The following is a 23,272-nucleotide window of genomic DNA, read 5'->3' as shown; positions in this document are numbered from 1 at the left end:
CACTTGGTAAGGCTTTTTGTTGACTTTGTTTTGCAGTGTCAAGCACGGACAAATGCTTTGTGCTGAACAACTGCTTTGCCACTGAACTACACTACCAGCCCTGTGTCCCAGTAGTTAGGGCTGTCTGCTTTAAGCTGGAGGGACCAAAGGGAAGGTTTGGATGCCCATATTTGGGCAGCAACTAAGCAGACTCGGAGCTTTTCCATCCCCCTCGTCCCAGCTGGCTATGTCAGTGGTCATCCACGAGTGACCCGCACTGGGAGACTGTTCAGAATGTGGGGCTTTTGCTGCTTTCTCTCCCTGCCTTACAGTTTCAGGTTTCACTTCTGAAGGCAGGCAAACAGGCAGCCAGCCATATTCCGGAGGTCCTTATCTGCTCTTCCCATCAAAGCTCTCCTTCTATTACTCCTTGCAGATCCCAAGGAGGGAGGACAAGGCTGCTGAGACAGCAGGATACATGCCACCTTGCCTTCCAGTACATACCAGGATCTGGTCACATGTCATTGTCACAGCAATGTCATGTTGCTTGGGACATTCGCCCCCTACTTAGAGATAAGGACATTAAATCCCACTTGTCAGTAAGAATTTAGCCTAAAGTTATTTGGTTGGTAAAGAACAGATTTTCTGTTCAAACTCAGTCTTCCAGCAATCATTGTGACTTGTGTCTGTGACTGTGTTTGCGTGTATGTGTGTAGCTGTATGCACACGTATGTACGTATGTATGTATGTATGTACGTATGTATGTATGTGTGCATGTGTATCTGTATATTTGTGATAGCATATGTATGTGTGTGTATATATGTGTGTCTGGGTGTATGTGTTTGAGGGTATATATTTTATGCGCTTATTTATGGCTATACATGTGTATGGCTGTGCATGCACAAGTGTCCACGCCTGTATTCATATATATGTATGTGTGTGTGCTATAGTGTGCTTGTGGTTGTATGCATACATGGCATGGTTGTATGTGCATGTCTGAGCATGGACTGAGCATGTGTGTATAGCAACTCCCCACTTGGCAAGGCTGCCTCTTCTATTCCTGTAGCTCCTCTTGGAGTGTGCTCTCTAGCTTAGCGAACAAAGTCCTTTTGGTGACTGGGCCCCTTAAAGGGAACACAGTGAGGGCCCTGTTCCTCTTCTCCTCACCCCCTGCCCCAGGCTCTGGGCCTCAGGTTAGAGGGCTAAATGGCCCACTGGCTGCCAAGGTGTCCCTGGGCCTCACTGGTGATTACTGAGCTATAGACAGCAAACACCAGCACAGGGCACTTACTTCATCTCCAAGATAAGAGACCACCTGTGGGTAGACATAAGGAGGCCCACAGTGAGCCTGGAAGGACACCACACTTATCTCAAGAGGGAAGGAGTGGCCGTCTCCACTTCCAGTCACAGACTTAGAACAAGAAGGGAGCCAGAGGCAGTCAAAACCATTCCCTTAAACAAGGGGCTGCCCATCATGATCTCAGTCTGAGGCCCAAGTTCCAGCAGCAGCCTCACGGTGCTGGCCATTTCCTGCCTCATTCAGAGGTGCTGGTCAAAGTGGTGGAGCGATACCAGAACCTGTGTTTGCTATGGTCTCTCGGAAGTCAGCTGTCTTCTGTGAGCTGTGGGAGAAGGGAAGCCATGGGAATCAGAGAGAAGAGCAGACTGAGGGGGCAGTAGAGATGGGAGGAAACGGAGGAGGAGGAAGAAGAGGACACAGAGGCAGAGGAAGAGGACACAGGGGAGGAGGAAGAGGACACAGAGGAGGAGGAAGAGGACACAGAGGAGGAGGAAGAGGTAGCTAGGTTCCTCCAAGGCCGCCAAAGTGGTGAGGCACTTCCCAGTTTTCTCCACAGTGTTTTCTATGAAGACTCAGGAAGCAACATGACGATTCAGGGCTAGGACGAGATGAAGGTGTCTGGTGTTGCAGACCCTGCAGCTCTCTATAGTCTGGGGAGTCTGTGGCCCAGCAGGAACCTCCTCCCCTGCACCTAGCTGACCCTACTTGAGGAGTGCAGTTGGCAGAGGCTGTCTCCAATCTCCCGCGTCATCTTCCCAACACATTGAAACCATCAGGCAGAGGCCTCGCAGTTGGGTAGTCTCTCAAAACACTGTGATTTCATCCAAAGAACATGGGTCTCCCGCATTCCCCACTCAACAGGGAAGAGGGGCAGGCCTGCGCTCTGCTCCAGATGCAGGCCTTGTGCACGCACTGCTGACTGTCTCTGAAATCTTCCGAGGCCAGCTTTCCTTTTGGAGCCTCACTTTACAAAAGTCATCTTCTGAAGGAGAAATTATTGTGGATGCTGTTTGCAATAGTGAGTTGCTAACTCCTCGCCACCCCCAGCCAAGCTGTCCCATCAAAAGCAGAACCCTTCAGTGCTTTGAGTTCAGGGGAAGCCAAATCAAAAGCAAATCCTGAATTCCTCTTGCTCATGGCCAATAAAAACCTTGCTTCGGAGCTGGCTTCCTTTGCTGAAATCAGATATCCTACTAATAAACAAGTCCTAAAGGCAGGGGGAGAGCCTTGCTCCTTTCTGCTGATTAGTTTTTCTTCCTTTAAAAAGGACCTCTCCTATAACAGGATGCCTGCCCTAGAAACTTGAGCATAGAAGGTGGCCCAGTCTGGCCCTGCCCTGCCCTGTATTACCCCTGTTGACCCAGAACCTTCCCCTGGGCTCCAATGGGTGGGGTGGGCTCTGTTTTCTTTAATGTTAGGCTGTTTAGTTCTAAGGCAAGTCAAAGGGGCTTGGAGAGAGGGGGCCTTAGCCATACGTCTGAGGAACTGGCAGTGGTTTCCAGGGAGAGCCGAGTTCTTGGCCTTTGGCTGCTGGTGCTGTTGGAAAAGGGAAAGCTGAGTTATCACAGGTGGAGGCCCCTTTCTTCCAAACAGTCTGGAGTTCTTCATGTTTCAGGAGGGTGAAAAAGGCTCCATGCTGTTTCTTTACTTTTTTTTTTTTTTTTTTTTTTTGGTTTGTTTTGCACTGCTGGGGATGGAACCCACAGACTTGTGCCAGGTAAAGTACTATATCACCGCCAAGCTAGTCTCAGCCCTCATGCGAATTTAGTGTTGAGTCTAGGCCCAGAAAAGGCATCAGGGTGGACAGCAGGGTAAAAAGACTTGGGGGCTAGCTTCCAGGGACAGCCTGGCTCTCCCTCATCAGCTTTCCCTAGGCCCCTCTTCCTGTCCTGCCCACTCTCTGGGCAGATCCATATAGCTAGCTGTGGAGAGTGCCCTCCCCTGATATGCTGACATGGCCTCCTCTCTTCTCCCTGCCCCCAAATAGGTTTTTAAGTGACTTTGCTGTCAGAAGATACACCGCCGCTGTTTGTTTTTCTCTCCGACACTATCTCTCTGGAGAGTTTCTGGTCAAGAGAATTATGTTGAGGCTGCAGATTGAGAGAGAATTGCGCCTAATGGGGAACAGACGGACAAGACATCTTTCATGTCCAGCCAATTTTCTCTCCCCTCCTCTTTCTCTCCCTCTCTCTCTCCCTCTTCTCATCTTCCCTTTTTGGCTTCAAAATTGGCCCCGGTCTGTGCTTGTTTCTTTGGTACATCTGCTGAATAAGGTCACACGTTGATTTTATTTTCAAAATTGGCAGCCTACTTGAAGCTGAGCTCCGAGGCTGCAGAACAAGGCCACTGTTGGGACGGTGATGGGGGCAAATCTAGCGTGCAACTGGCACAGAGCTGCCCAACTCATTAAGACTTGAGAAGCACTTCTTTACCCAAATTGCGCCATCTGCTGCTGAGTCTCTCAGAGTTCACATATAGGAGTTCCAAGGAAGGAAGGAACTGCTCTTGTTCATTCTGAAAGCACCTCCAGTTGACCTGTGCAATACTTTATAGGAAAGGAAATGTTGGATCTGAGGCCCCCTTGGGATGAATAAGTCATTTAAGGAGAACTGACGTTTAAAGACCTTGTAAATGCTTACTCAAGGGCTGTTGGAATGGCTCAGTGGGAAGAAGTGTTTGCTGTGCAAGCATTAAGACCTGAGTTCGATCCCTGGAGGGGCAGAAGGAGAGCGTTTGACTCCAGCAAGTCATTCTCTGAGCTCCATATGCACACACACTGTAACTATAAATATTAAAAAAAATGTCTATTCAAACATACAGAACCATGGTGTGCACAAGCAGATAGAAAACAGTTGGGAAAGAGCACCGTTTTCTTGGGCTGGGAATGTGGTTCAGTGGTAGTGTCCTTGCTTAGCATGTGCTAGGGCCTGGGTTAGATCCCAGAACAATGTAAAACAAAACCAAAAATCCCCTTCCTTTGTGCTCCTCCAAAGAAGGCAGATTAGTAAAACATTTGGGAGGATGGCGGTAGTTTGGATTCCTTGGCCCTTAGTCATAAGTATGATGTAAGAGCATCCAACTGATTTCATGGTAAGGACAGTCACAGTTCTCAGCAAACCATTTCCAAGTGCACCCTGGCAACACCCCGCACAGCCCCTTTTCAGGGTCTGCCCTTCTCCCGAAGCTTTCTTTGGTGGGAAGCCTAAGAGTCATTTGGCTTCCCAAGCAGAAAGTGAATGTCCTGGTGGAGCCCATTTTGGGTAACAGAGCTCACTGCTGCTCCAACTCAGGGGGAAGTTTGTACACTGTGAGCCCTGTAGCCTGTGTGAGAATGGCTCTGGAGGAGGAGTGTGGGAGCCAGGGAAGGGGGATGACGGCAGGCTGATTCTAAATGTCAGGAAAAGGAATGGGGGCAGGTGGATTCTCCTCGTGTCTGGGCTTAATTCCCCTTCCTTCTCATGGCCTCTGCTTGTGGTTTCAGAGTTTGTTCTGTATTAAACTACATCAGTTCTCAACTAGCACAAGGGACTGAAAAAATGTGCATTTCTTTCACAGCAATATGGCTTTCTGAGGCTATAGCTGCAAATCCAATATACTGCTTATCGCTGATTAAAGCTAGCAATGGAGGCTAAGTGTGACTTGGTGGTAGACTGCCTGCAGAAAAACCCCAGGGTGCCAGTCTTAGCCTGGCCAAATAACAACAAGAATAACAACAACAAGAATACAGCCAATGATAGTCATATTAGTCTTGAATTTACTTCTTGCCCTGCCGCCAATTTTTCCTGTCCGTAGACAAGGTGTGTGTGTGTGTGTGTGTGTGTGTGTGTGTGTGTGTGTGTGTATCCATTCCTAGCCTCAGTGCTGGATCAAAAAAGGGGGTACTTACATCACCCTGGTCTACAAAGAGAGTGCAGGACAGCCAGGGCTCTGTGTAACAGTGAGAGGGGGACGGGGAAGGAGATACTTACAGGTTTCCTAAATACTTGATGAACTGTCATGAGAGAACACAGAGCTGGGGAGATGGCTTAGTGGATAAAGTACTTACTATGCAAGCACAAAGACCTGAGTTCAAATCCCCAAAACCCACGTAAAAGCTAGGCATGGCAGCATTCATTTGCAACCCCAGTACTTCTGGTGCAAGATGGGATGCAGAGACTGGAAGATCCATGGAAGCTTGTGGGTCAGCTAGCCTGGTATACACAGCTGTGAACAACGCGGTGGCCCTTCCCACACACCTGAGGCTGTCCTCTTGCAGTGGCAAGGGCATGCCCCCACACACTTGCAAGAATGTAGGCACCTGCAAATTAGAAAGAGGAAGGGGAGCTGGAGAGCTGGCTCACAGTTAAGAGCAGTAGCTACTCTATCAGAGAACACAGGTTTGAATCCCAGCACCCACATGCTGGTTAACAACCATCTGTAACTCCAGGTCCAGAGGATCTGAGATTCTTTCTGGTCTCTCCAGCACTGCACAAATGCTTTGCACTAATGCACATGTAGGCAAAATACACACATATATGATTTTTTGAGACAGGGTTTCTCTGTGTAGCACTGGTTGTCCTGGAACTCACTCTGTAGACCAGGCTGGCCTCTGCTTCCTGACTGCTGGGATTAAAGGCATGTGCCACAGCCGAGTGGTTAAGATAAATATTTTTAAAAGGGTGGAGGCCGGAGAGATGGCTCAGCAGTTAAGAGCATCTGCTGTTCTCTCAGAGGACCCAAGTTCACTTTCCAGCACCCACATGGTGGCTCACAATCATCCATAACTCCAGTGATCTGACCTCTTCTGACCTCCATGAGCACCAGGCACACATGTGGTGCACATGCACACATTCAAGCAAAAGATCCACACACATTAAAAAAAAAAGCTTAAATCTTTTATTTTTAAAGAGAAAGAATTCAGAGGAGAGGACTTTCAGACCACAAAGGTTTAAAAAAGGGGAGTGGGGTGGAACAGTTTGTTTTAAGAAATGTAGTGAGGGGGGCTGCATGGTGGTGCACGCCTTTAATCCCAGCACTAGGGAAGCAGAAACAGGTGGATCCCTGTGAGTTCGAGGCCAGCCTGGTCTATAAAGAGAGTCCAGGACAAGGCTGTTACACAGAGAAACTCTGTCTCAAAAAAACCAAAAAAGAAGAAGAGGAGGAGGAGAGGAAGAAGAAGAAGAAGAAGAAGAAGGAGAGATAAAGAAGAAGAAGAAGAAAGAAGAAGAAGAAGAAGAAGAAGAAGAAGAAGAAGAAGAAGAAGAAGAAGAAACAGTGATTGGAACAAAAGCTATGAAGGTAGCAGGGACTGTTTGGGAGGAGTGAGGGATGAGCAGGCGTGGGAGGGGCCAAGAGAGGGCGATTGCACAATGAAGCCTGTCATTTTGTATAATTAATGCTTGGAAAAATAAGGAAATGTGGTAAGGGTTAGGGTGCAGCTTCATGGTTCTGTACTTCCCTGGGTGTTCTGGGGCTCCCACCACCAGTGCCATAGGTATGTTTCTGTGCAGATGGTCTCTCCCCCAGAGACCAAAGCCTTGACAGATTACCAGGGGCCTCCTGTGCTTGCTTGACAACATTTGGAAGTAACTAAAACCCAAGCAGCTGGGCACACCTGTGAGGGTTTTTGTTTTGTTTTGCTTTTCGAGACAGGGTTTCTCTGTGTAGCCTTGGCTGTCCTGGACTCACTTTGTAGACCAGGCTGGCCCTGAACTCACAGCTATCCTCCTGCTTCTGCCTCCCTGAGTACTGGGATTAAAAGCATGCACCCTTTAATGTGGTGGTGGCCCACACACAAGGACATGGAAGAGGGGAGCTTGTGCTGTCTGTCTGCCTGCCCCCCACTCTCTCTGGCCAGCTTATTTATCCTGAGCCATTCCTCAGCTGATGTTAGAACCTGCTTCTTTTTGGGATTCCAATGGGGATTGAAAAGTGGCAGCTCTCTAGGATCTTGCTGGGACACCTGCACTGCCGAGATTCCAGTCTTGCAGACTGAGCAACTATCGGATCCTTGGTCTTTGCAGCAGGAGGCATCTGTTGTTGGACTATTTGGACCACAGTGCATAAGCCACTCTAACAAATCTCATATATATTCCACTGTATCTGTCATTCCTTAGAGAATCCTAATACAGGGGATGCATGCACAACCCCCACCCCAGGGATGGGTTGTCAGGGAGAGATGGCTAATTCTGCATGAGTGGATGGGTGGGTCTGACTCTAAACTTGCCTCAATGCTGTCACTGCTGCTATAAAAACCTGGGAGTAGCCCAAGCAGCTGCCTCAAATGAAACAAAAGACAGTCTCATAGCCTGGCCAAATTTTCTCAAGAGAGTCACCCTGCTGAGGATGCGCTGGCTATGGTTTGGCTTCCTCCAGGCATCTGGACTAATGCCTCTCCTGGCTTCGTCTCCACTGTGTTCTTCATTTCCAGGCACAAGCCAGGCAGATCTTTTATTGTTTAACCATTTTACTTTTTCCGAAGCGCCCAGTCACCCTCAGATCCCTCAACCAAGTCAGCACAGAAGTGAGATGAGCGCCTGTGTGCGGTGGCTCGTGCCTGTAATCCCAGCACTGGGAAGCAGAAGCAGGCGGATCTTTGTGAGTTCAAAGACAACTCAGACTACAAAGTGAGTCCAGAATAGCCAGGGTTACACAGAGAAACCCTGTCTCAAAAAGCAAAAGCAAAGCAAAGCAAAACAAAACAAAGAAAAGAAAAAGGGAAAGACGTGAGATTGCCAAAAGTACCCATGAGCCTGCAGGTCCACGTCACTTATGGAGGAAGACTGAATAGGCCCTACTGCTGACCGATGGGCCCAGAATGCGCTCTTCAGGTGAGTCAATGTTGAAGTTTGCATGTGCCTCAGGGCAGCCAATGTCGCCATCTAGAGGCAATCCAAAGAGCTTCATATAGCAGGGAGCAGGCGCCTTTCCAATTCCTGACAATGGCAACCAACACTTCATTTTCAGATTACATCACAGATTGTTATCCCCTCACTTGTCTCTTCCCATTCCCACCCTCCCTCCCTCTTCCATCCTATTCCCTTCCCCTGGACCTGTGACAGAAGGGAACCTCCTCCCCCACCATGTGACCACAGCCTATCAGGTTTCATTGGGGTAGCCTGCTTCCCCTTCCTCTGAGTGCCACCAGGCCTCCCTACCAAGGGGAAGTGGTCAAATCGAGGGCACCAGAGTTCATGTCAGAGGCAGTCCCCGCCCTCCCCACAACTGTGGACAATGAGCTGTCCATTGACTAGATCTGAAGGGGGTGGTGGTGTCTAGGATTACTGCACATGCATTGTCCTTGGTTGGTATAGCAGCTTGTGCAGGCCCTGGGGCCAGATCCACCATCCTTGATGGTCTTCTTGTGGGGCTCCTGGACCCTCTGGGTCCTTACATCTCCCCATTCTTCCATACCCCTCTCACCTAGAGTCCAATATTGAGGCCAAGCATCTGTCCTGATCCCTTGCTGAGTGAAGACTCTCAGACGACATCCATGTTGGGCTAATACTCACTTATCGAAGACATTTCCTTGCTCTGGACATTCAGAACCCTTCTTGCATATATGTATGGCGTGGCTTCGGTGGCATCTCTGACCCCAGGAAGGGCCTCTCCAGAGCCAGGCAGGCTGCCTCCTATCAGCGCCAATGCCCCCTTTGTTAATTCACTCATTACACCAGGTCATAAAAATAAATCTTTAATTGCTTTATAGTTGGCACAGATGGTATAATTCAAGCTCACATTTATAGTTGACAGACTCTGAAATGCCACGCTAGCTTTGACTGAAACAGAACAAGAACCAGAGTGGTCTAAGTTTATGAAATTACATTCCAGCAGCAGCAGCAGCAGCAGGTTCAGAAGTTATTGTTAAACAAAGGAGGGCTGGAGTAAATGAGGAAAAGCTATCAGGAAAGAAGCAGCCCACACTGAAGCTGTTGTGGGTGCTACAGAATTGTGCTTTCTGGTTTATTTTATTTGTGTTTTAGCTAAGGGTCTCATTGAGCCTCTGTCTGTTGTTGAACTCTCAATCTCCCTGCCTGCACCTTTCAAATGCCAGAATTACAAGCACGTGCTGCTATGCCCAGCTGCGTCCTCATTTGTGAGGTTCTCATTATGTCATGATCAATCAAGAGCTGCAAAATTCTGGCTTATAAATACAGTGTGTGCATTGGGGTGGCTATAAGTACACCTGGGAGATACTTTCCCAGACAAGAAAAAGTGAGTGAGGCCTTGCTGAACCTATGCACGGACCAAAACAGGTTCTGAAGGGCTGTCGTCTCCAAGAGGGACAGTCTAAAACCCAGAAAAGGATTGTGATGGGGAAGAAATGTTGTCACTCACTTTCCATCACTGTGGTCCCCAAGGAAAAGGCTCCATGTATCACCTTCTCAACATGATGTCAGCAAGGCCCAAGTGCACTTACAAGTTACCCTGGAAGTTCAGTGCCACAGAGGAGCTGTGACTAGAGACATCCACTGGCCAGGGTGCAAACTGGGAGCAGAGATCACCCTGTTCCAGAGTAGTGATGGGACTGTTCGCTGGGGACTTGTAAACACAACTGTGGGGCACTCCAGTTTGGTGGAAGGGCAAATGGGAATCCCTCTGAGTTTTTTGTTTTTTGATTATAGACACCAGCAACTCAAAAGATACCAGGGAAAAGGCATTCACAGAGGGCTGGGTGGTCCTGGGCAGTGTTCAGTGGATGTCAGTTCCGGATTGGGTGTCACTCTGAAGTCTCAGAACTCCTCCTAGGGCAGAGGCCACACACAGGAGGCCTCCATCAGCACATGTAATCTCAGTGCTCTGTACAGCCACAGGAGAGTGGGGATGGGAACATGCGGAACACCAAAATGAAAACCTCGGCTGGTGCACAGTTGACCCTCTCAGATGTCCGGGTCTCACTGTTCTTGTGCCAGTGGTGCTGTGGCCTTCGGGTCTGTTGTAGTCTTCTCTTGGGCAGGTTTCTTTGAGTAATCTCGCTCTCCGAAAATGGTGCTTCCTATCCGGACATTTGTAGATCCTACTTCAATCTGCAGGACAGAGTTCAAACAGGAAGGCAATTGGCACTGAGTCTCTCAGTCTCTCAGTCTCTCAGTCTCTCTCTCTCTCTCTCTCTCTCTCTCTCTCTCTCTCTCTCTCTCTCTCCCTCCCTCCTCCTCCCTCCCTCCCTCTCCCTCCCTCCCTCCCCCTCCCTCCCTCCCCTCTCTCTCTCTCTCTCTCTCTCTCTCTCTCTCCCCCCAGAGGCTGGTGGGCCCACAGCAGAACCACATACATCTCAGGTAGCCTTCAAAAGACAGGTGATGGCCTCAGCTTGTACAGTGCTAGGGGACTTCAGTGGCATTTAAGGATGTAAGGATGAGGGACGGTAGAGATCCAGGTGTGTGAGTGTGCGACAGCACAGCATAGGAGAAAGCTGCCCTGAAGCTAATGATCAAAGGGTATGGCCAGCCAAGCAGAAAAAACCTGTAGCTATCTGAGCATAAAATCAAACTCCATTTTAGAATCTTGACACTGTTTTAACATATGTGGTATTCTGAAAATGGAACTTTACACTTTGATATTTAGAACTTTGTTATTATTTATTTATTTAAAAAAATTTTTTATTATTAATTTATTCTTGTTACATCTCAATGGTTATCCCATCCCTTGTATCCTCCCCATTCTTCCCTCCCTCCCATTTTCCCATTACTCCCCTCCCCTATGACTGTTCCTGAGGGGGATTACCTCCCCCTGTATATGCTCATAGGGTATCAAGTCTCTTCTTGACAACCTGCTGTCCTTCCTCTGAGTGCCACCAGGTCTCCCCCTCCAGGGGACATGGACAAATGAGGCACCAGAGTACATGAGAAAGTCATACCCCACTCTCTACTCAACTGTGGAGAATGTTCTGACCATTGGCTAGATTTGGGTAGGGGTTTAAAGTTTACCGCCTGTATTGTCCTTGGCTGGTGCCTTAGTTTGAGTGGGACCCCTGGGCCCAAATCTGCCTATCATAATGTTCTACTTGTAAGTTTCTAGGACCCTCTGGATCCTTCTACTTTGCTATTCTCCCATGCTTCTCTCATCTAGAGTCCCAATAGGATGTCTTCCCCTCTGTCCCAGTTTCCTGGTAAGTGAAGGCTTTCGTGGGACATGCCCCTTGGGCTAGTATGCAGATATAAGTGAGTAGATACCATTTGACTCTTTCTGCTTCTGGGTTAACTCACTCATTATGATCATTTCTAGCTCAATCCATTTGTCCACAAATTTCTGGAATTCCTTGTTTTTAATAGCTGAGTAGTATTCCATAGTGTATATGTACCACAGTTTCTTTATCCATTCTTCTACTGAGGGACACTTAGGCTGTTTCCATGTTCTGGCTATTATGAATAAAGCTTCTATGAACATGGTTGAGCAAATTTTCTTGTTGTGTGCTGGAGCATCTTCTGGGTATATTCCAAGGAGTGGAATAGCTGGGTCTTGAGGATATTTATTTATTTTTAAGGCATCTCACTATGCAGTCTTGGGTTGCATGGAACTTGTGGTGTAGACCAGGCTGGCTTGAAACTCACCAGCAATCCATCTTGACTCTGTTTCCCAAGTGCAGAGCACCCAGCTATGATTTATTATCTTAGAAATTCATGTTTGTGAGTTGCTTTATTTCAGTTCATACTTACTGTCACATAGCTACTAACCTAGGACTTATGTATGAAGTGTATTTAAAACTCAGCTTAAAACTTCTTTTTTGGTTCTGCGAAACCAAACCCAGGTCTGACACAGTCATTAAACCCTAAATTACACCCCAGCTTTTTTTGACTACATGTAGTGGATTATGTTGAGTTTTAAGAATTTCATTGTAATTCCTATAATTTCACTCCAAAAAAGGAGCAGTGTGTGTGTGTGTGTGTGTGTGTGTGTGTATGTGTGTGTGTGTGTATGTGTGTGTGTGTATGTATGTGTGAATGTTAGGACAACTGAGTCACTGTGTCTGTCTGCTTTATCACTAGGATGAGGCACTTAAAAGACCCCCACATCAAACCCCACCCCAGGGCCCGCCCCCCCCCGCCCTGCCCCCGGAAGGACACTTACGGCATGCTGGAAGTCTGTGGACATGCCCATGCTCAGCTCCACCTGCTCCGCAGGGATGTTTAGCTTCTCACACAGCTCCCGCCGCAGGGACAGTAACACCTGACCCAAATACAAGTGTTACCATCATATCTCTGTGGTTTCCAGTGACGTCAAAAGGTGGCCAAATCTGCATAGCATAGCGGTGCTTGCCTATAATGCTCAGGAACAGGCAGGAGAATCCTGAATTCAGCACCAGCCTGGGCTATACAGGGTGGTGAACTTGTCTCCAAAACAAAGCAAGCCAAACCAAACCAAACCAAACAGAAGAAAAACAAACCCACCAAAATGAAAACAAAAGGAAAGCTCCCAACCCCCAAACACTTCTGGTGATTTTGTTCCTCATGTTGCATCCCCACCCGAGCCGTCCAGCATGACCGCTGCACATTCTAGAGACATCCTGCTGGCAGGCCACACTCACGGCCCCACGATGCTTCCTTGGCACAAGGGCATCATGCCGACCCCAGTACCTGGAAGTCTGGGTTTGGTCCTTGACTAAGATCATGCCCAAAGCTTCCTATGGTCATGAGCCCCACGAACTCCAGGCTGGGACACCGGGCCTTTATGTGTTCCACCAAGGCTATGGTCTCTGAAGGAGGAAGGCCGTGTTTACCTTCACAAAAGAAACAGAATATGTGTATGCCAACACATCTTAACCTGCCAGAAGACTCCATTTTCATCTCTTCCTGAGGATGGAGGAGACTCTCAGATGAAAACCTGATGAAGTCACTTACCCTAACCCTAAAGAATGACAGTGTATCTGAGGTCCTTCATGCTGCCCCTGTTCCACACAGGTTTCTCAAGATTAATTCTCTTTACTCCATCTCAGGGTTCTACTTAATTTTTTTCAGTGCCAGAAACTGAACCCATGCCTCTGCATACACAAGGCACTGCCACTAAGCCACCCTCCAACAGGGGAGACGGAAAAGACATAGTACGCTGTGGTATGAATGACAATGTCCCCCATAGGCTCCTATGTGTGAACGCTTTGTTCCCAGCTGCTGGCGCTGTTTGGACAGGCCTAGGAGATGTTGCCTTGCTGGAGGTGGGTGCCGGCTGTGAAGCTGCAAAGCAGTGCAGCACTCCATCATTCCCAGGCTCCAGTCCTCCCCTCCCCTCCATGCTTGTAGTGACAGGTGTGAGCCCCGGGCTTCTCTCCAGCTGCCATGTTCCCCTACCTCGGACCTTTATCCCCTGGAACCGTAAGGCAAACAGAGTCTTCCACCTGTGAGTTGCCCTGGCCATGGTGTTTTATCACAGAAATAGGAGAGGGTAGTGTCTTGGGGCACTAGGGAGGGTCACACTGCCAAAGTCCTAGATGAATCTCAGAACTTTTTTCTAAACCTGACATTTTTATGTTGTTTTTTTAAAAAACCAATTTATTAATAGAACTGCAAAAGACAAATCATATACGCATAATAAAGTTGGAACTATATATTTGCAAAGTTTAACTTACACTTAAGAATGGCTGGAGGAGTTAGAGCAATTGATATTTGTTATGTCTTTTAAAGACTATCGGCAATGCTTTGCCTTTGTCCCATTATTAAATGGAGTAGGCAGGTACTTTCACTGTTATTTATTTATTTATTTATTATGTATACAGTGCTCTGCCTGCATGGCAGAAGCGAGCATTAGATCACATTACAGATGATTGTGAGCCACCATGTGGTTGCTGGGAATTGAACTCGGGACCTCTGGAAGAACAATCAGCGCTCTTAAACCTCTGAGCCATCTCTCCAGCCCTTTCACTGTTATTTAATTAGGACAAATCACAGCTAATTGTCAAGAAATTCAGTAAAGACACTCTGGAGTTGGTCTTGTATCTACTTATATGCAATGTAACCATAGTCAGGGAGCATGCGTATAACATAATAATGAAAACTATTAAGGTCTACTGAACACTGGGCCAGCCCCAAGACTTCTCATTGCATACAGTAACTCTAAGGGTTCTTATAGCACCAGTCTTCAGAGGAAACTGAGGCAGGGAGGCTAAGTCCTTTTCTATGGACATCTGACAAGAACTGTGAGCCCAGGCAGCCCGACTCCAGGGCACATCTGGAAAACAGATGCCTACTCCAAGAACTGCTGCACGTGACTGCTCAGATGGCTCCATGCAAATGCCTGGCACTCACTCTTAACAAAAAGCAAGCAAGCGAGCTGTCCAGGGTTCTGCGTCACTGCGCTGACTCCTCGCCACACCGTTGGCAGTGGGCACTCCCCCAACGCCATCGGGGGGAGTACCCACTGCCACATATGGAAACTCAGTACAGAGAGCTTAGGCGACTGACAGGAGGTGGAGTTCAAGCAGATGTCTGTCTGGTGTCAAACTCCACACTCCTCTGTAACTCACTGTTACACTGATAAGCCAGGCCCCATGAGATAGATACTCGCAGGGGTTCAACAGTTTCTCTCTTCTCCTTGCCCAGGGAAGCCCTGGCTAATTTCCTTCCACACCTAAGGAGTATTATGAGTGCAATTCTCAATCGCTTTCAGGAGAGGATTTCCAGGACATCAGGGTTCTAATTCCTTAAAATCAATGCCTAACAAGCCATAATATATTAATGAATTATATGGGATCACCACACTGCTCAGTCGTGACAAAGCAGCTTGCTAAAAGGTTGGAGCTTCTCCCCCACATTCTCCTTACTGGATGCTGACACCCACCACTCTACCTGAGCTTCAGCCATGCACGCGATCAAACACCTACGGTTCTCATCCAGTCACTTACTCTCCTCTCCACTGGTGTTAATCTGGACCATAACCTTTAGTTGTTCAGTAGAACCTTTCTTCTGCCAGGAACTGTTCACCTTGTCTGCCAACTTCACAGAGTCTATGGTTTCCAGCATAAAGAGGTTGGGGACAGCTGTAATGAGAAAAAGGGAAGGTAGCGGTCTTTGTTTTCCCTGCTGTCAAGAGGACACGTGTGACAAACCTTTGATCTGGTAGAGGGAGGAGTGTCACAGCAAAAGAACAGGACAGCGAAACCTTCTGATCAGCCAAGAAAACCAGCATGACAGTTTCTAGATATGAAGTCCAAAGGCACACAAGCCCATTGCACCAGCAAAGATGGATAAGGGAACCGCTCACGTTCCACAATCAGGCAGCATGTGTAGAGAGATGCATTTAGGAAGCTGGTAGCTGAGATTCTGAGCAGCAGGCCTCATCTAGTCATACCTCAGTTCAAGCCAAGGGCAACAGGTCAAACAACAGAGCAGAGCCTATCCAGAAGCAAACACGCTAGCCTGGACAGACACCATCACTATCAGGGATGGGTCTTGTTTGACAATGATACCAGACCAGCTCATCCTGGATGCTCAGTTAGACAGTGAGGTCATCAAGATAAACTATGACTCTTGCCAGAGATAAAGGACAGTGATACGGTCCCACCAGCTTGCTCGTACTGAGTACAGAAATCTTCCAGGCAGTTGGCTAACTATTTTCCCTGCCTTTCATGCCTCTTTTCTCTTTTTTCCTCTACCATGGAGAAGACTGAGCCTCTTCGTACTTCCTGATCTCTCTTCACTTGTTTCCTGGGTGTGGAATGTGAGCGAGGACAGAGCTGCATGCATTGTACAGGTCTTAATGGGCTAGAGTGTCCAGCTGGTCACTGACCAGTGCACAGAGGAAGTCACTGCAGGCCTTAACAGGTTAGGGGGGCATGCCTTCTGAGGTTCACAAAGGATGTGGAATATGGATTGGGACGGAGACACTAGTAATAGTGTAAACAATTAATTCTAAATTCCACTCTGGTCTGTTATACACCAAGAGAATTAACAAGAACCTAAAGCTGGGCAGTGATGGGGCACACCTTTAATCCTAGCACTGGGAGGCAGAGGCAGGTGGATCTGAGTTTAAGATCAGCCTGGTCTACAAAGTGAGTGATTCCAGGACAGCCAAAGCTACACAGAGAAACTCTTGTCACGAAAAGTGAACCAACCAACCAACCAAACAAAAATCCAAAACCTTAAAAGGATAAAATTGTTCCAATAAGATGTAAACTATGTTCCAGAACAAAGCAGCAGCAGAATATTTATAGGAATATAAAAATAGCTGGAGCTGAACATGTCAAACTTCACGTCTGAAATCTAAACAAAACTGTCTGGCATGCTGTTGGGAGAGATGGTGCCTCATGCCTGCAATTCCAGCATTTAGGAGGCTGAGACAGGAGGATCACCACAAGTTCCAGGCCAGCCTGGGTTAGAGTCAGACTCTGTCTCAAAAACAAAACAAAACAAAACAAATAAATAAAGACAAACGAAACCAGCAATGTATAAAGCAACTATTCATGGGATGATAATGAACTGACACTGACTCAAAAGTGAGGAGATGCAAGAATTAGTAGATAGGTGTTAGGTTATCTCTTCCATGTATTTACAAAGACTCACACTTCCGGCTAAAACAAACACCCCACCCGCTAAACTACAATGTATCAGATACAAACTCTGAGAGTTGATACATTAGGCATGAAATTACTCAGAGTGGCAAGGCCAGTTGTGGGGGTTAGTTTTTTTTTTTTTTTTTTTTTTAATGTCAACTTTAGACAAGCCAGGGTCATCTGAGAAAAGCAAACTTCAATTGAGAAAATGTCTCCAGAACTCTGGCCTGTGGGCAAAAGCCTGTGGGCATTTCTCCATCATTAATAACTGATATGGGAAGGCACAGCTCACTGTGAGTTGTTGTTGGGGGAGGCATGTGGACTCTACGCCAGCCTCAGTTTACCCTGGGGTGTCCAAACTGGCCTTTGACAAGTTGTGGCACCCTTGAGCAGGTGGTCTGGGATTGTATAAGACAGTAGGCAGAGCTCAAGAAGTCTTGTGGGAGAGTGAGGGGGAGGATGGAAGGACCTGGAGGGGACAGGGATGCCAGAAGAGGACCAAGAGAAACAACTAACCCAGACCCATGGGGGCTTGAGGAAACAGAAGCACCAACCAAGGACCATGCACGGACTGGACCTAGGCCCTCTACACATGTGTAACAGATGGGCAGTTTGATCTTCATGTGGGTCCCCTAGTGAGTTGAGTGGGTGCTGCCTATGACATGGACTCTGTTGCCTGCTTTCAATCATTTCCTCTTGGTGGGGCTGCCTTGCCTGGCCTCAGCAGATAAGCTCAGTCCTGATGCGACTTAATGTGCTGGGGTGAGGCCCCCCTTTTCTGAGGAGAAGGGGAGGGGGCAGAGGGTGGGAGGGAGGGGCCAGGAAGAGAGGAGGAAAGGAGCTACAATTAGGATGTAAAGTGAATTGAAAAAAAAAAAAAGGGCTAGAGAGATGGCTCAGTGGTTAAGAGCACCAACTGCTCTTCCAAAGGTCCTGAGTTCAATTCCCAGCAACCACATAGTGGCTCACAACCATCTATAATGTGATCTGATGCCCTCTTCTGGCCTGTGGATGTACATCACATTCATACATTAAATAAATAAATCTTAAAAAAAAAAAAAAAGACAGTAGGCTGAGTAAGCCTCTCAACTCACTGACTCAATGGAAATGACTGGAGCTCAGAGCTCTCCCTGCCTATGTCTCCTGAGAGCTGGGATTAAAGGCGTGCACCACCATGCCTAGATCTGAGCTTTTCTTTATCTGAAACTTGCTCTATACCAGGCTGGCCTTGAACTTAGATCTGTTCTATCTCCTGGGATGAAAGGTCTGTCTGGTTGTATTCCGGCTGGATAACACAGACCCAGAAGGTCTTTGGATGTGATCCCTTGCCACAGCAGCCATGTTTCTGGATTAAAATTCCTCTACATGTGCCACCACATCTGGCACAGTAGCTTATTTGTAGTACTCCAAAACTGGAAGTAACCTAAATGGCCATCAGTGTCAACAGAAAAACTGTGATGTTTATAAAGTGAGACACTACTGAATAAGATGATGAAAGCACCACATAAACATGCTAAAGGTCAACGCTTGATGAGGACTGACAGAAGATACTTTTTTTTTTTTTTGTAATTCTAAAATACGGAATTTACAACAACAAAATGGACAACAAAGATGACAGGAAGGAGCCTCTGGGGTGATGGGTGCCTGCTATTTTAATTATTGTAATAGTTTCACAGTTGTAATCCTGTGTCAAAATTAATCAAATCAGACACTTTCAATCTGTGCAATTTATTGTAGTTGCCTAAGCTTGTTCTCAACTGGCCCCTGAAAAGGGTGTTAAGAAAAATAAATACTAGGGGAGTCAAGAGGTTCAGTGTGTAAAGGTGCCTGCTGCCAAGCCTGACAACCTGGGTTCAATCCCCGGGACCCACATTTGAAGAGAGAGACCCAACTCCTCTGTGTTGTCCTCTGACCTCTAGACACACAGCCTGTCTTGCTCTATAACCGCCCCTCCCCCAGAAGAAGAAAAACATACAGGTTTCTTCAGTTTTGCTACCTGGAGAGATGTAAGCACCATTACTTGAGGTCCTCGCATGTCACATGCTTAAATCTTCCTGTAGTTAGTAACTATTTTTTATGGTGCTGGGGACTGACCTAGGGCCTTGTAAATGCCAGGCAAGCAATTCTATTGCTAAGCCACACCCTCCAACCTTATTTTTACTTTACTGTGACTTATTTGAGCCAATCCCACAGCACAAATGGTGAGCTGGGGATGGCCTCAAAGCTGCTTCCTCAGGCGGTGGTGGAAGCCATACAGTCACAGAGAAGGCCTGTCTTCACACTTAGAGTTGTGTCTTACCCATCAATTTGTTGACATTCTGTTTCTGTAAATGGCCAATGAAGTGCCATTTGATCTCAGGGCATGAAGACAGAATCTGGAGAGAGAAAGGGAACCACTTGATGCAGATGTCATGGCGGTTTGGTCAGCTCAAGCACCCTTCACTCCCATGCTATCTCTGCTGAGTGATGACCCACCACCACTCTCTCTAGCCGGTCTCCCACTGTTTCCTTCCCTTACTCGTAACCCTCTCTGTATTTTTTCAGATATTACCTATTAAAGACAAAAATGACTTAGTTTTCCAGGCACACTGCCATTGAGCTGCACCCCATACCCTTTCATTTACATTTTCAAATCTCTAAAGGCTCTGCTTCTAAAATCACTCACTAGTCACCAACAGCCACAAAAGAGAATATTAAAGTCTAGATAAAGACAGAGAAACTCTGTGAAGAATTATTTAGGGCACAAGGGAAATGTGGACAATTTCTATCCCTGGCCTAGCTTTCTGTTCTAAAACTCCATCACCAACACAGGTCTAACTCTCAGCCACGAGGTAAGACTTCTACACAGAGTCAACACTTCCCGTGTCTACGTACCGTAGGGTTTGATGCTTTCTCTAGTAGTTCCTGAACCTAAAAGAGCAAGAACAGAGCGAGTCAGAAGCCTGGTAGGCACAACTCTTCCGAGGGTTCTTATAAGAAGAATCTTACATAGTTCTCTCCAAAAGTGCGCTGCCCATGACCATAGGCCTCAATCACCATGCCTGCAGGTTTAGTTTTGCTGACTGCTACTAGCCGGGGTTGGATGGCTGGAAGATTCTGTCAAGAAAGAAAGAGTCACATGAGCGAATATGTGGAATTTTGCTCCAATAAGATACACCTTGTAGTGCCCAGTGGAGGTGGCACACACCTTTAATCCCAGCACTCTGGAAGCAGAGGCAGGTGGATCTCTATGAGTTCAAGGCCAGCCTCATCTACATACAAAGTGAGTTCCAGGGCAGCCAGGACTAAACAGGGAAACCCTGGTTTGAAAAACAAAACTGAAACAAAATGATATACCTTGTAAAATAGACTGATGTACATCTCGACTTGGCAATGTAAGATCCCCCCCCCCCCCCCCCGCTTTTATGATTGTTTGTTTGTTGTTTGCTTTTTTTTTTTTTTTTTTTTTTGGAGACAGAGTTCTCTGTGTACCCTGGCTGTTCTGGAACTCATTTTGTAGGCTGGCCTCGAACTCATGGAGATCCACCTGCCTCTTCCACTTGGATTCTAGGATTAGACATGTGCCTCACCACTGCCTGGACGCACCCCCGCCACCCCCCACGCCCTACCCCCCGGCCCTGCACCTCTGATTCTTTTGTTTTTGTGGTATGGACATAGAGCCCTGGATTTTGGGAACGCCAGGTAAACACTCTACCATGGAGCTACAACCTTGCCTGCTAACTTCCTTTTGAACAAGTGTTCCAGATGATTCACATCTGGAGGTTTAAGGATTTGGGGCAGAAAAGACGGCTCAGTGGTAAAACGCTAGCCATACGAGCAGGAGGGCCTGAGTTTAGACCAGACAAACACCCATATAAAAGGCAGATGTGGTACCAGCTGTCTGTCATCCCAGGGCTGGGGTGTTTGCTGGCTAGCCAGCTCCAGCTTTAGGGTCTTAAAATATAAAGTGGAGAGTGGCAGAGAAAGATGACTGACACTGGCTTCTGGCTTCCACACATGCATGCACGGACATGTGCACTTATACACACAGGAATATATGCGTGTGTAAGCACACACACACATACACACATACATGGGTATGGACTTGTACATACATACATACACACATCTCACACACACACACATCACCTTACTGGGTCAAGGGTACAGTAACAGTGGCAGAGGGTCTGCTTAGCATTTGTGAAGTTCTGAGTTGTATCCCCAGCACCAAAACAAAACAAAACCATACAAACAAATGATAAGACAAACCCCAACAGCATAACTTCACTAAGGGAAGGCAGCATCCTATTTAGCAGGTAGGTCACTTCCAATTCTGATGGCTGAAGGTAAACAGTTTAGAGACTCATTCCATTCTGGCCCTGTTGTCACAATTAATAATGCTTCTATTCACTCCGAAAGAGGCTCGACTGGGATAAAGGCACACAATGCATTGCTCAGTCTATGCTTCAGCCAACAAATGACAATGCTGAAGTGCTGGCAATGGGACACAATTCCGTATTCACCATTAGCTTCATCCAAACTCTTCCCCATGGCCATTACATAAAGTGCAGGGGTTCAAGCCCAGCGTGGTGGGCTCACCTGTAATCCCAGCGCTAGGAGGCAGAGGCAGGTGGATCTCTGTGTTCCATGGCAGCCTGGTCTACAAAGTGAGTCCAGCACAGCCACAGCTACACAGAGACATCCTGTCTCAAAAAACAAAACAAACAAAAAATGCAGAGTTTCCCCGCTTTCAGCTGCAGCCAAATCCTCACATAGCTCTCCTCATGTATCCCACCATTTCTGAGCCTCTCACAGAATCATGATACTCTCAAGGATTTGGAGAAGTCACATAAATTACCACAGGGTCTCCCGAACTGAAGGCCTCCAGACACAAAGTGGTACAAGCAGGCCTAAATCCCAGAGTGAGGTGCTTTAGGGAAATCCCAGGATTTTTCTCTGAAGAGATAGAACACTGGTACTAGGAAGGAGGTGAACTCTCATTTCCTTCAGCTACGAGAAAACAGGGCTAGAACAGTCGACAGGACTTGTTTAAGGTGATCTTCAGACATCAGCTAACGTAGCTTAATTACACGGACTCTGCTCTAATACCAAGTCCAATAGCGGACAAAATAACCAATAGGGAGAAAATGCTTGTGACTGGGCACCTGACAGCTCCCTTCTGCTGCTCTGTGTCGGTAAAACCTGGTCCTTCACTCAACTCTTGGCCAAGGGTCGCCACCGCCACGTGATCGCGGGTGGACTAGGCCCTCTGAGGGCTCCAGTACCGTGGTGACAGGAAATGACAAATGGCGAGACACCTGGACACGAGTCACTTTCCCTAAGCGAGCATCTTCTCTCCAACCAGGCCAACCTGCAAGAAGTCCCGAGCCTCCAGCCCAGACCTCTGAGGAAACCTCGCAAGCCCCTGCAGCCCCGCCCCTCCGGGAGCCCCTTCTGCGTCACCATGACACCTGGCCCTACGCAGGTGTCGTGTCCCCCCCCCCCCCCCCCGCCTCCGCCCGCCCCAGTCCCCTGCGACCTGTCCTCACCCGCGGCCGCCGCGCCACACTCTGCTGAACGCGCTCGTTCACGGTCCGCAGGGCGAACCCGACACCCAGCTCTGCAGACATGCTGCCAGCCCTCAACATTCCCTAGAGGACGCCGGCCGAGGACCTGGGATCCACCAAGACTACCTTCCGGTCCCGCCCTCTACATGCGAGGCCCAATCACTGCTCACCATCCGGCCACTTCCCCCAATGGAGGCTGGAGGCCGAGGCGGGCGCCATCTTGGGGAGGTCCGCGAGAGTGGCGGGAGCGGCGAGGCGGACCAGAATTTCTATAAACAAAGACAGTAGGAGTAACTTTTAAAAAATGTGTGTGTGTGTATGTATGTATGTATGTATGTGTGTATATATATATATACACATTTAAAAAAGACCTGTTTGTTTGCCTGTCTGTTTTATGGGAGGGACGGGATTACAAATAAACAAAGACATTAAGAAGAACTTTTTAGAGCAGGGTGGTGGTGGCATACGCCTTTAATACCACCACTCATGAGGCAAAGTCAGGCAAATCTCTGAGTTAAGTGCAGCCTGCTCTACAGGGTCAGTTCCACGTGGCGCTTGCTGGTAGGATTTGCTGAAGGAGGCAGAGGCCGGAGGACCACGAGTTCGAGGCCAGTCTGGGCTATAGATGGAGCTGGAGACATGGTTCAGAGGTTAAGAGCACTGTCTGTTCTTCCAAAGGTCCTGTGTTCAGTTCCCAGCAACTTCATGGTGGCTCACAACCATCTATAATGAGATCTGGTGCCCTCTTCTGGTGTGTAGGCACACATGGGCAGAATACTGTATAAATTACAAATCTTAAAACAAAAACCAAACCAAACCAAACCAAAACAAAAAACCCAACAAAACAAAACAAACCTGAAAACAAATCAAGTTCCAGGATAGCTAGAACTAAAACAGAGAAACCTTGTTTCAAAATACGAAAACCAAACCAAAACAAAAATGTCTGTGATGCTGTGGCCAGAATAGAATTTTGGATCTCCTGGGCCTGGAGTT

At 47.6% G+C, this 23,272-nt stretch overlaps 1 protein-coding gene across 2 annotated transcripts; it reads right to left on the bottom strand.

The window, feature by feature from the left end:
• Positions 1-9,593: 9,593 nt before the first annotated feature.
• Plpbp (pyridoxal phosphate binding protein) lies at positions 9,594-22,429 on the bottom strand. Of its 2 annotated transcripts, none has more exons than XM_051169597.1 (8): positions 22,262-22,429; positions 19,722-19,829; positions 19,608-19,643; positions 19,033-19,108; positions 15,087-15,221; positions 12,829-12,971; positions 12,323-12,421; positions 9,594-10,284 (listed from the first exon to the last, which is right to left on the bottom strand). In XM_051169597.1, exons 1-8 carry the CDS (start codon positions 22,358-22,360, stop codon positions 10,153-10,155), a joined length of 828 nt encoding a protein of 275 aa, XP_051025554.1. In that variant the 5' UTR covers positions 22,361-22,429; the 3' UTR covers positions 9,594-10,152. The 2 variants fall into 2 exon arrangements, with proteins under 2 accessions (XP_051025554.1, XP_051025555.1); XM_051169598.1 differs by lacking the exon at positions 22,262-22,429 and adding an exon at positions 21,571-21,760.
• Between the last annotated feature and the right edge of the window lie 843 nt (positions 22,430-23,272).

This window comes from Acomys russatus, chromosome 27 (genome assembly GCF_903995435.1).
Source record: "Acomys russatus chromosome 27, mAcoRus1.1, whole genome shotgun sequence".
In the NCBI taxonomy this organism is placed as follows: domain Eukaryota; kingdom Metazoa; phylum Chordata; class Mammalia; order Rodentia; family Muridae; genus Acomys; species Acomys russatus.
Note: the sequence above shows the minus strand (reverse complement) of the source record. Positions and strands in the feature narration are given on the sequence as shown.

What these genes read in the sequence shown, in the direction of transcription:
- Plpbp (XM_051169597.1), bottom strand. Translation starts at nt 22,360, where the DNA reads ATGTTGAGGGCTGGCAGCATGTCTGCAGAGCTGGGTGTCGGGTTCGCC. An exon ending in AGAAAGCATCAAACCCTACG is followed by an intron (nt 19,109 to 19,607) that starts GTACGTAGACAC and finishes TTCTCTCTCCAG; the next exon opens with ATTCTGTCTTCATGCCCTGA. An exon ending in GAATGTCAACAAATTGATGG is followed by an intron (nt 15,222 to 19,032) that starts GTAAGACACAAC and finishes TTCTCATTACAG; the next exon opens with CTGTCCCCAACCTCTTTATG.